The sequence below is a fragment of the Arachis hypogaea genome, chromosome 14, assembly GCF_003086295.3.
Source record: "Arachis hypogaea cultivar Tifrunner chromosome 14, arahy.Tifrunner.gnm2.J5K5, whole genome shotgun sequence".
NCBI classification, from domain to species: domain Eukaryota; kingdom Viridiplantae; phylum Streptophyta; class Magnoliopsida; order Fabales; family Fabaceae; genus Arachis; species Arachis hypogaea.
This window is the reverse complement of record NC_092049.1, coordinates 114,175,943-114,189,358: the sequence shown is the minus strand read 5'-3', so window position 1 is coordinate 114,189,358 and position 13,416 is coordinate 114,175,943. Positions and strand designations below refer to the sequence as shown.

Genomic DNA, 13,416 nt, shown 5'->3' with positions numbered 1-13,416 from the left:
CTTCATGCTTCATGCTTCATGCTTCAATCATGGTTAAAATGTGTGGATAGTGCTTCTGCTATATATTTTTTTCTTTTGTTTTCTGCTTCTGTTATGTAGTTATGTTTAGTCTTTAGTTTACTGAAATTCTGAAGTCTGAATTAGTGAATTGAAACTCTCAAGTCTGAATTGTTAGTTAGTATTACTGACTTACTGTGTTAGTTTAATTGAAAGTCTGAAATCTGAATTGTTAGTTTAAATGAAAATGTATCTGTTGTGTGATAAAGTGAGTATTGGAGTATTGGTGGTTGACTCTGGTTGCCATTGTTTTAATTTGTTTGTGCTTGATCATATTAATGACCTCAAAGGGGGTTCATATGACAATGAGAATGGACTTTTGGGTTAACTCATAACTGGGTGGTATATTATTCCGAATCACAAAAGTATTGCTTGCTGTACTGCATTTGGAGTGATGATTATTGATTAAGTCTTATGATGCTGAAAATTTTTCATCTTTTAAACATTATTGTTGTAAGTGTAGCTGAAACTAGTGTTAGTTATGAATTTAGTTAGTGGATAATTTGAATCTGAATTTAGTTAGTGGATAATCTGAATCTGAATTTGTTATTTGGGTTGTTGATTTTTAGGGATAAAAATATAAAATGTCTGAGAATGTTGGTTCAGGGACAGGGTCTTCACTTCCTAGTATTCCTAGACCTACACCTGCTGTTTCTAGGAGAAAAAATGCAACTGGAAATAGAAGTGATATAGGATGGAAACATGGGATTGATGTTCAAGGCAATGGTAAAAAAGTGAAGTGTAATTATTGCTCAAAGACTATAAGCGGAGGGATTTATAGATTCAAGCATCATCTTGCCGGTACTAAAGAGGATTCAGAGCCTTGTGCTTCAGTACCTGAAGAAGTGAAGGCTGTGATGTTGAAAGTCTGTGTGGAGGCTAAAGAAGCATCATTGAAGAAGAGAAGATTCGGTGATGATGAGGATTATCCTGAACAAACAGAAAAGGAGAAGGACAATTCTCAACAAAAGGGGAAAGATATTCGCAACTTTGTCACAAAAGGAAAAGGGGCTCAAGTTCAATCAACAATAAATCAAATGATAAAGAAGGATCTAAAGGAACAATGTGATCAACAATGTGCCATATTTTTCTATACAAGTGCTATTCCTTTCAATGTTATTAAGAATCCCGAATTTTTAAAGTTTTGTGAGATGGTTGGGAGATATGGTATTGGCTACAAACCCCCTTCTTACCATGAGTTAAGAGAAACCCAATTAAAGAAAACAGTGAACAATGTTGATGAAATGCTTACTGAATTTAAAGTAGAGTGGAAGAGAACTGGTTGTTCAATCATGTCGGATGGATGGACTGATAAAAAAAGGCGTAGTATTTGTAATTTCTTGGTGAACAGCCCTAAAGGAACAGTTTTTCTTTATTCATTGGACACTTCTGACATCTCGAAACAATGGATAAAGTTGTCAAAATGCTAGAAGATGCCGTAGAATTTGTTGGTGAAGAGAATGTAGTCCAAATTGTTACAGATAATGCTGCTAATTATAAGGCTGCTGGAGAAAGAATGATGGAGACTAGAAAAAGTTTGTATTGGACACCATGTGCTGCACACTGCATAGATTTGATATTGGAGGATTTTGAAAAGAAGCTAAAGGTGCATGAAACAACCATAAAAAAGGGAAGAAAAATCACCACTTTTATCTACTCTCGGAGTATGCTCATTAGCATGTTGAGGAATTTTACAAAGGAAAAGGACTTGGTTCGGCCAGGTGCCACAAGATTCGCCACTGCCTATTTGACTCTCACTTGTCTTCATGATAATAAAGGACCATTGATGACTATGTTTACTTCTGCTGATTGGAAGACAACTAAGGTTGCATCAACGCCTGAAGGAATAAGAGTCCAAAACATGGCCTTGGATAGTAGGCTATGGAAGAATATTGTCATATGCCTCAAGGCTGCTGCTCCTCTCATTACAGTCCTTCGCTTGGTTGATTCAAATGAAAAACCAGCCATGGGTTTCATCTTTGAAGGCATGAGAAACGCCAAAGAAACAATCAGGACTAACTTCGGTTGTGTTAAAAAGAGGTAATCTTGAGTCTTGACTAATTGAAAGCTTTAATATTTGATTATCAATGTATCATGTTACCATATTTTCTTCTTATATTCAGTTATTTATTTAATTTTCTTATTTTTATTCATTTGTATTGTTATTTTTAGTTACGAACCTATATGGGAAATTATTGATGGAAGGTGGGAAAGTCAATTGCATAGACCATTGCATGCAGCTGCGTATTATCTTAATCCTCATTATCACTATGAACCAAATTTCATGGTTGATGATGCTGACATTAAGATTGACCTATATAGTTGTTTGAAAAAACTGGTTCCTAACCAGGAAGAAAGGAAAAAGGTTGGTCTACAGCTTCCTGACTTTCATTATGCTAGAGGCCTCTTTGGTAATGAAACTGCAAAGAGTAGTAGGAAGACCATGCTACCTGCTGAGTGGTGGGACTTCTATGGAGATAGTTGTCCAGAACTAAAGAAGTTTACTATCCGAGTTCTAAGCTTAACTTGTAGTTCATCTGGTTGTGAGCATAATTGGAGTGCATTTAAAATGGTAATTCCTTATTCCTTACTTCCTTAGAACTATTCATTATTTATTTTAATTTTAATTTTTGTATTTTTATTAACTATTGGAACTATATGTTTGTAGGTTCATACAAAGAGAAGAAATCGGTTGCATCAAAAGAAAATGAATGATTTAGTGTATGTGATGTATAATTTGAAGTTAAAGGGCAAGCAAATTAGAAAAACTCAAGAACTTGAATTTGATGCAGTGCATTCTGATGATGAGTGGATAACTGAGGATGTTAATGAAAATATTGCTGAAAGTGTTGAGCATTCTCACTTGCCAACGAATGACAATACTAATGATGATCCAAATAGTAATGAATTTGCTATTCCAAGTATGAATAGTAATGAATTTAACATGGGTGAGGGAGGTGAGAATGAGTTTATTGGGGATCCACAATAAAATTTAATAGAGGAAGAAGATGAACATGTGAATGATGATGAAGATTTTGTTGGCCGTGTTGAACCTGAGGCTGAAAGAAATGATGTTTCTGATGAAGATGGTGAAGATGATGATGTTGATGCCATGGAAGATGAAGATATTGGAGGATTTGAGTTTTAGAGTTTATTAGAAATTTAATTATTGCTTTGTTGTTTTCTTTTGTGTTTTGGTTATGTCTTATGAACTTTTGATTGTGTAATTGTGTGTTTTATGTTGAACTAGATAAATACTTGTGAAGGATTTAAATGTGTGATCCAAAGTACTTGTTGTAACTTGTAATTTTAGTATTAGGTTAATTTATTATGTGTTTTGATGTTGAAATTGTTAGGTTTGAATGTTTATATCTGAGTAAATATATATATTATACATGATATATATATATATATATATATATATATATATATATATATATATATATATATATATATATTTTTAAAATGTATAACAGGTAAACTTGTACGAGTCTACGAGTCGAGTCTAGGTCAGCTCCACGAGTTTACCTAGACTCGCGAGTTTGACAACCTTGATCAGAACCAATTCTAATAGCACCTTCCTTCCTTTTGTGGTCATTAAGAATAGCATTAAAGTCCCTCATGAGGCACCAAGAAAGGTTGATACTATTAAAGAGCTACCTTAAATTATCCCATAAACTCTTTCTACTAAAATTTTGGGGATTCCATAAATAACAAAAGGACCCATGGAGCAGAATTTTTGCAAGAGACTAGCATATGAATAAATTGGTTGCATGTCTCAGAATGTCCACTTTCCAAATCCAAGAGTCACACAAGGCCCAAATACCTCCAGAATGACCAATAGCAACTTCAATGAAACAACCATCAAAACCAAGCTTATCCCTAATGTCCCTGCCTCGAACCCAACTAATATGGGTTTCGAACAAGATAACAAAATTGGAAACAATCTCTTATTAGCACCTCTATAATGCCAACTAAATATATTTATAAAGAAAGATAAAGGAAAAGGGACCCATCACTATTTGGATTTTCAAATGAGCCTAACATATCGATATCCAGAGAACTCCCCGACTGGCTAATCGATCTTTGATTAATTCCTGCACCCTTGAGGATGAGCTTGTCATCATGGTCTAATTTAGAATGGTAATCTTGACGACGTGCTCCTCTATGAATTTGTTGGAATCCTTCGCCATAAGATATGCCTCTCTCTGCTCTCGTTGCAGGTTTCTCATGCACTCAAGCATAACAATTTGCATGGCCTCTGTTCATACACTGGGTCAAGCTATCCGACCTAGGGAGATCGAAGACAAAGCAACCGACCTCTTCAGGTTAGCTTCCCCGATCTCTTCTCTAAAAGAGCTCGGCCAAATCGCTACATGGGCCCAAGTAGGCCCAAATTAAGGGACATAGCCTAATCTAAAGGTAACCAAAGCCTAGAAAGATAGAGGCGGTTCCCCTTAGAGATAAGATGACCTCACTTAAAAGATAAGATATGATAACTAACTTATCTTATCTAGAAAGGTCAACCCACACTACTATAAATATACTAGAGCACTCAGGTATAACTCATACTCTGATTCTACTAAAAACCTGCTTAAAGCCCATGCTAACTTCAGCATCGGAGTCTCTTGCAGGTACCACCATCCTCCGGTGACGAAGGATCAACAGCACCACCAAGTCCGATGAGTTGGACACGACAGCTCCGGCCACCACAGCATATCTCATATGAGATCGACCTTCAGTTTCAGGTAACCCACGGAACATTGGCGCTGTTGCCGGGGACCTGAAAGTCATCCCATCATCATGGCGGACAACCGTGACAATGACCACAACTCTGGTTTGGAAGAAAGAACTCCGCTTAAAAATACGGAGGTCACATCCAAAGAAGCACCCCAAAACAAGGGGGATAAACAACCTTCCAACACAAACACAGAAATCTTGGAAGCCATCAGAGAGCAACAAGATCGCCTCAAATAGCTCGAACAGGAGGCTGAACATCAACGAGAGGCTGAAAGAGACCTCCGAAGAGAAACTAGACATTGCCGAGAACTAGAAGATAAGCTCACGAAACTGAAAGCCGACCTCCAGACCAGAACTGCTCGCCTCAACAAAGAAGATAACTCCCACAAAGACCAAGATCCCTTCACCAAAGAGATCATGAAAGCCAAAGTGCCAAAAGATTTTAAAGCCCCCGACATGACTTCATACGATGGCACCTCGGATCCAAGCCATCATCTCAGCAACTTCAGGAGCAGAATGTATCTCACTGACACCTCGGACGCTGTTCGATGCAAAGCCTTCCCGACCACCCTGACAAAGACAGCAATTAAGTGGTTCAATAGTTTGCCTCCTAGGTCCATCACCAGTTTTGACGACTTAGCTAAAAGATTCCTGACCCGATTCTCCATCCAGAAGGACAAAGCTAAACACGCCCCGAGCCTGTTAGGGATCAAGCAAGGAGATCGGAAAAGCCTTCGCAATTACATGGAAAGATTCAACAAAGTGTGTCTCGACATACAAAGTCTGCCAATAGAAGCAGCCATCATGGGTCTCATCAATGGCCTACGGGAAGGACCTTTTAGTCATTCCATATCAAAAAAGCAACCAACATCTCTGAACAAGGTACAAGAAAGAGCAGAAAAGTACATCAACATGGAGGAGAACTCTCGATTGGGAGAAACCTCGAAATCTGGACTCTCCTACCCATCTCAGGACAAGGATAAAGAGTCCAAGAAAAGAGAATATCAATCCAATAAAAAGCCTAAAATATACCACAACTACACCCCTCTTCGGGTATTTCTTGTGGATGTTTACCGAGAAATATGCAACACTGAGAAAGTCCCACCACCTCGCCCAATCAAAAGCAAAAAAGGAGGGGAATGTCGGACAGAGTACTGCGAATATTATCGAATCTACGGACACTCCACCAACGAATGCTACGACTTAAAAGACGTCATAGAAAAGCTAGCCCGGGAAGGAAGACTAGATAGGTTCTTGGCCAACAAGACCGACAAGCCGAGGAATAGAAGACTAGACCAAGAGGTCGGACAGGCTGAACGACCACCCCGTACCCCTGAGAGACATGTACATATGATAAATGGAGGATTCGCAGGAGGAGGGATCTCTAAATCATCTCGCAAAAGACACCTTAAATAAGTATATCATGTCAGGGAAGGAGAGAGGTCAACCGACCTCCCCACAATTACCTTTACTAAAGAAGATGCAATAGGTGTAATCACGGGACATGATGATCCCATGGTCATTACCATCATATTGGCCAACGCTAATCTTCACAGTACACTAATAGACCAAGGAAGCTCCGCGGATATCTTGTTCAAATCCGCCTTCGACAAACTCGGCTTACAAGAAAAAGAGCTCAGAGCATATCCGAATAGCTTATTTGGGCTGGGAGACACTCCAATCCAACCACTTGGATATATCTCACTTCACACAACTTTCGGAAAGGGAACCCAGTCAAGGACACTCAATATAGACTACATAGTATTTAACGTGAGCTCAGCCTACAATGCCCTAATAGGTCGGACAACGTTGAACCAGCTCGCCACAGTAGTTTCAACTCCACATCTGTGCATGAAGTTCCCAACTCCAGAAGGGATCGCCATAATAAAAGGAGACCAAAAAACTGGGCGACGCTGTTACAATGAAAGTCTGAACCTCAAAGGCAACCTCAAAGGAGAGGAAGTCAACACCATTAAACTCGGGGGTATTCAAGCTCGCGAGGAATTCCGCCCACAACATGAAGGCGAGACTGAAGAGGTCCAAATCGGTGATGCCCGTGATAAAACGACAAACGTAGGGGAAACCTTGAAAGGAGACATGAAGGAGTCTCTAATATAGTTCCTAAAGGATAACGCCGATCTCTTTGCATGGAAGGCCGCAGACATGCCAGGCATAGATCCCAAACTAATGTGCCACAAACTGGTGGTATACCCAGGATCTCGGCCAGTGCAGCAGAAGCGTAGGAAGCTCGGACTGGAAAAGTCCTAAGCTGTGGATGAGCAAGTGCAAGCCTTACTGGAGGCAGGATTCATAAGGGAAGTCAAATACCTACTATGGCTAGCCAATGTTGTCTTGGTGAAAAAGTCAAATGGGAAGTGGCAGATGTGCACTGACTACACCGACCTCAATAAAGCCTGCCCAAAAGACCCCTACCCACTACAAACATAGACGCTCTAGTGGATGTCTCTTCGGGATACAAGTACCTCTCCTTCATGGATGCTTATTCAGGATACAATCAAATCCCGATGTATCCACCTGACCAAGAAAAGACCTCGTTCCTAACTCCCAAAGCAAATTACTGCTATATCGTCATGCCGTTCGGACTCAAAAATGCAGGAGCTACCTACCAAAGATTAATGAACAAAATCTTCGTAGAACACTGAAGAACGGATTTCTGCTAATTTAGAATTTTATAAAAATAATTGCGTTGGTAGTATAGTTTCTAAACCAACAAGAATTCCTTTCTTACAAAAGTTTTGGGTGTCACAAGTAACAAACCCTTGATAAAATTTATAACTGAAGTATTCAAACCTCGGGTTGTCTTCTCAAGAAATTGCAGGGAGGTATGATTTATTATTGGTTATGGAAAATGATATGTTTTTGGGGTTTTTTTTTAATGTATAAGATAAAAAGCAATAATAGTAAATAGAAAAAGGAATAAACTAATAACTAGAAAAGCTCTTGACGAGGTATGAGAACTGGAAGTCCTATCCTAGTTATCCTTATCAATGTGATGAGAATTGGATTTTGCTCCCACTCTAACTACGAAGGTAAGTCAGGTGGATAAATCAATATGAATCCTCAAGTCCTAGTCTTTTCCTTGGAAAGACTAGAGTTAGTGGAATCCAAATTAATCAGCAAAGAATTCCAATTTTCAGTCAACACCTCGAGTTTGATAACTCAAGCGTCACCAATCACTTAACCAAAGCCAAAAGGGAAAATTCTAAATTATTTATATCATAAATAAGAGAAACAAATAATAGATCTGAAAATACCTCAAATTATATTAAATAGAATATTCAAATTTAACATGGAAAAGTTCATAAATTAAATTAGAAAAATAAATAAAAGGAACATCGAACCTGGAACTCAGAAGAAATTGTAAGTTGAAATAATAAGAAATTCTAATTCCTTTAAGAGGAATACTAATCCTAAATCCTAAGAGAGAGGAGAGAGCATCTCTCTCTCTCTCTCTAAAACTACATCTAAATTATGAAAAGTGAAAATTCCGTCATCTCCCTTCATTCCTCCACTTTGCAGCCTTTAATCTGTGTTTTCTGGGATTGAAACCGGGCCGGAAATAGCCCAAAAATCGCTGATTGCAAAATCTGCCACGCTGATTTTTGTCACTGCGACATGTCCGCGTGGAGCACGCGTTTGCGTCGCCTAGCTATATGGCCACTATGGCAAATTATATATCAAATCGAAGCCCCAGACGTTATCTTTCCAACGCAACTAGAACCGCATCATTTGGACCACTGTAGCTCAAGTTATGGTCGTTTTAGTGCGAGAGGGTCAGGCTGACAGCTTTGCAGTTCCTTCAACTTCTTGTATTCCTTCCACTTTTGAATGCTTCCTTTCCATCCTCTAAGCCATTCGTGCCCTGTAATCTCTGAAAACACTTAACACACATATCAAGGCATCGAATGGTAATAAGAGAAGATTAAACATATCAAAATTAAGACCAAAGAAGCATGTTTTCAATCATAGCACAAAATCAGGAAGGAAAACGTAAACTCATGCAAATCATATGAATAAGTGTATGAAAGATTGATAAAATCCACTCAATTGAGCACAAGATAAACCATAAAATAGTGGTTTATCAAACACATCGGGAAACTGATGGAGGTCTACGTCGACGATATGCTGGTAAAAACACAAACTGAGAAATCCATATTACCCGACCTTGCAAAAGTGTCCGACACCATCAGAAAGCATGGTATACGACTTAATCCTGCAAAATGTACCTTCGTGGTAGAAGCTGGCAAATTCCTGGGCTTCATGCTCACACAAAGAGGAATTGATGCGAACCCAGATAAATGTCGGGCTATACTCAACATGAAAAGTCCAACCTGCGTCAAAGAAGTACAACAGCTCAACGGAAGACTGGCAGCTCTGTCCCGGTTCTTAGCCGGTTCAGCTATAAGATCCCTCCCCTTTTACGCCACATTAAGGAAGGGAAAGAGGTTTGAATGGACTGAAGAGTGTGAGAAAGCCTTCCAAGATTTCAAAAATTTCTTGGGGCAACCACCCATTCTTACCCGGCCACGGGAGGGAGAAGCACTCATACTATACCTGGCAGTAGAAAATCGGACAATAGCATCAGCACTAGTTAGAGAGGACGAAAGCGGGCAACAATCCATCTACTTCATCAGCAAAGCCCTATAAGGGGCCGAGCAAAACTATCAAAAAATAGAGAAGTTCGCCTATGCTCTCATACTCACTTCCCGACGACTTCGCCCCTACTTTCAAGCACACACTATCAAGGTTTGGACCAGCCAGCCCATAAAAGGCATTCTACAGAAGACAGACTTAGTTGGAAAAATACTGTAGTGGACAGTCGAGTTGTCCAAATTTGATTTGCAATATGAAGCTCGAACAGTAATCAAATCACAGTATCTAGCCAACTTCATTGCTGAGTACACTGATACCCTAGGAACTCCCACAAAGTGGAATCTCTACGTGGACGGATCCTCAAACAAAACCGGGAGTGGGGCAGGTGTGATAATAGAAAGCGATCAGGGAACCCAAATCGAACTCTCACTAAAGTTTGAATTCCCTGCATCAAATAATCAAGCCAAATATGAAGCATTACTGGCTGGTTTGAGGCTGGCTAAGGAGGTAGGAGTTTAAAAGCTCACCATCTTCAGTGATTCCCAAATAGTTATCTCATAAATAGAAGGGACTTACCAAGCAAAAGATCACACCATGAAGAAGTATCTGGACAAAACCAAAGAATAGCTCGGACAACTCGGGGAATATGAGGTCCGACATATACCCTGGGAGCAGAATGCTCGAGCTGACGCACTCTCAAAACTAGCTAGCACCAAACCAGGGGGCAATAATAGAAGCATCATCCAGGAAACACTACAAAGCCCATCAATCTCAGAGGAAGAAAAGGTCCTAACCATATATGGTCAGGATCAAATATGGATGACCCACATTATCAAATACCTCAAGACAGAAACACTCCCCACATATAAGAAAGAGGCAAAGAGGTTAATATGAGAATCACAGTACTATACTATGGTGGGCGACATCTTATATAGGAGAGGGATCTCAACACCTCTCCTAAAGTGTGTACCGACTTCTAACACAAGGGAAGTCCTGGAAGAAGTACACAGTGGCATGTGTGGCAACCACTTGGGGGCACGAGCTCTTTCCAAGAAGGTACTCCGAGCTGGATTTTTCTGGCCAACCTTACGCAAAGAAGCGGCAGAATTCGTCAAGACATGCCAACCATGTCAGAAGCATGCTAACTTCCATATCGCTCCACCAGAAGAGCTCATCAGTGTAAGATCACCCTGGCCATTCGCAAAATGGGGACTAGACCTCGTCGGACCTTTTCCCCAAGGATCGGGACAAGTCAAATTTCTCATTGTACGGATAGACTATTTTACAAAATGGATTGAGGCAGAGCCCCTAGCCAATGCCACCACCCAAAGAAGTCAAAAATTTCTATACAGAAACATTATTACAAGGTTTAGAGTTTCTTACTCCATCACCACAGATAATGTCACTCAATTTACTGATACAGGTTTTAGAAACTTGGTAGCCGACTTAAAAATAAAGCACCAATTCACATCCGTAGAACACCCACAAGCTAATGGACAGGCAAAAGCTGCCAACAAAGTCATACTAGACGGGTTAAAACGAAGACTACAGGGTGCAAAGGGAGCTTGGGCCGAAGGGCTCCCACAAGTCCTATGGGCATATCGGACAACTCCACACTCCACCACAGAAGAATCACCCTTCTGACTTGCTTATGGAATGGAGGCAACGATCCCAGTAGAGATAGAGGAAGGATCCCCCAGGATAATCCTCTACAATGAAGATACTAATTCCCAAAATCAAAGGGAAGAGCTCGACCTACTTCCAGAAATCCGAGAAAGAGTTCGGATTAGAGAGGAAGCAGTAAAGCGTTGAATGGCTTCAAGGTATAGCCAGAGAGTAGTCCAGTGAATCTTCACCAACAATGACCTCATCTTAATCCAAAATGACATCGGAGCAGGTTGATCAGGAGAATGGAAGCTCGCAGCTAACTGAAAAGGACCTTACTGAGTTGTAGAGCTACTGGAAAAAGGTTACTATAAGGTGTCCAATCTGGAAGGGCGAGAGTGATAAACCATTATTTTATGGTCTATATTGTGTTTAATTGTGTGGTTTTATCAAATCTTTACCCACTTATTCATATGATTAGCATGTATTTACAACTCCTTCCAAAAATTACTCCATGGTTAAAAACTTGCTTCCTAGAGACTTTTAATTATGTATTTTAATTCTCCTTTATTCCATTCAATGCTGTGATCCGTGCATTGAGTGTTTCAGGCTTTATAGGGCATGAATGACTTGGAAATTGGAGAGGAGGCTTGCAAAAATGGAAGAAACACAAGAAATTGAAGAGATGACCAGCGAGAAGTGACGCGGGCGCATGGCTCACGCGACCGCGCGAAATAGAGGAAATTGCAGTGACGCGCTCGCGTGCCTGACGCGAACGCATGGATTGGAAACTGCACAAGTGACGCGAATAAGTGGACGACGCGGACGCGTGGCAAGGCAAAACGCTGAATGACGCGAACGCGTGGATGACGCGATCGCGTGACATGCGCGATCTGCAGAATTCGCTGGGGGCAATTTTGGGCCATGTTTTGACCCAGTTTTCGGCCCAGAAAAGCATATTAGAGCCAGGGAACATGTAGAGACCAGAGAGACATTCATTCCGCATAATTTTTAGTTTTGAGATCTGACTTTACTCCTCCTCTAGGTTTTCTCTCTACACATTCATAGTTCTTAGGATTTTGTTTTTGTGGTTTTTGGATTGGGATATTGAGAAGAGTCATTATCTCCGCCAAGACTTCATCATTCTAGTTTATTTTCCTACTTGTCACTTACTATTTCATATCCTTAATTTGTTCAGAGTTACTATTGGATTATTTTTAGAATTTATTAATACAAGAACTATTTTTATTTTTAATTGGTCTCTTTGAGTATTATTAATATTATCTATCATGACTTCCCTTTCTTATTTCACGAATTTTACATTCATAATGAGTGAGTAGTTCCATAACTTGATTGGGAGTTGGTTGAAAGGAGGAGCTTGAGTTGGAATGCTCAAGAGTAAAATTGTAATTGGGTTTATCGTTGGGTCGCCCTCTAGTCACTGACACTAGTCCTTCCCAAGGGAGAGGATTAGAACTTGTGAATAGAAACTGACTTCTAACTTGCTTGACTTTCCTTTATCTGGTAAAGGATAACTGAGCAGAACAACCTTCAATTATCAATTAATCTTGGAAGAACTCCAACAAGGATAGGGCTTCCAACTAATCTACTCCCGGTCAAGGTTTTTATTTAAATTATACAAATTCTCTGATTTAATTTCCTGTTTATCAACTCAAAACCATTTTTGAAAACATCTGATTAATAAAATAGCACATCTTTCTGTAACTCGTTGGGAGACGACCTGGGATTCATACTCCCAGTATTTTAATTCTAATTTTGTGACAACCCTTTTAAATTGATAAGCGGATTTTTGGTTGGTTAAGAACTATACTTGCAACGTATCTCTTATAATAATTTCTTAACTTGCCAATTTTCGCCACGTCAGAGAGCTACCAAGGTCATGGCATGCATGTAACCTGAGAAGGTACTATAGTTAGAAAGTGATAAAGATCTTAGGTCAAGGTTCATTCTTTTTCCTGAAAAGGTTTTTTAATGAGGCACTAAGCCAAGATCTACAGAATTGCCCAATTTTGAAGGGTAAGCACTTATATGTATAGATTCTTGTATATTTTGTGTTTCCTACTTGAATATAGTTTTTTCAGATTCCATAAAAAGGTTATCTACCAAGACGTATTAATCTGAGTGCAAGAATTCACCACTCGAATATGACAAGGTCGGCAAGATGAGAATCAAATTCGTCACCCGATCACAAAGAAGTCGGCAAGGTGAAAGCAACAAAAACAGATTAATGCAAGAAGTTATAAAAAGTAATCCATAAAAAGCTGCCTGACGAGGCCTAGCTAAAAATGGACTGCTAGAAATAACTTAAGAAGTACCGACACAGAAGTCAGGCAAGGCAATCAACGCAAAAAGTTATAAAAAGTAAATCCATAAAAAGTG

General features: G+C 39.7%; 1 protein-coding gene across 1 annotated transcript; it reads left to right on the top strand.

The window, feature by feature from the left end:
* The first annotated feature begins 641 nt into the window (after positions 1-641).
* Positions 642-3,205, top strand: LOC112742955 (uncharacterized). Its single transcript, XM_025792195.1, has 5 exons — positions 642-1,389; positions 1,473-2,097; positions 2,230-2,629; positions 2,726-2,978; positions 3,090-3,205. Exons 1-5 carry the CDS (start codon positions 642-644, stop codon positions 3,203-3,205), a joined length of 2,142 nt encoding a protein of 713 aa, XP_025647980.1.
* The last annotated feature ends 10,211 nt before the right edge of the window (positions 3,206-13,416 follow it).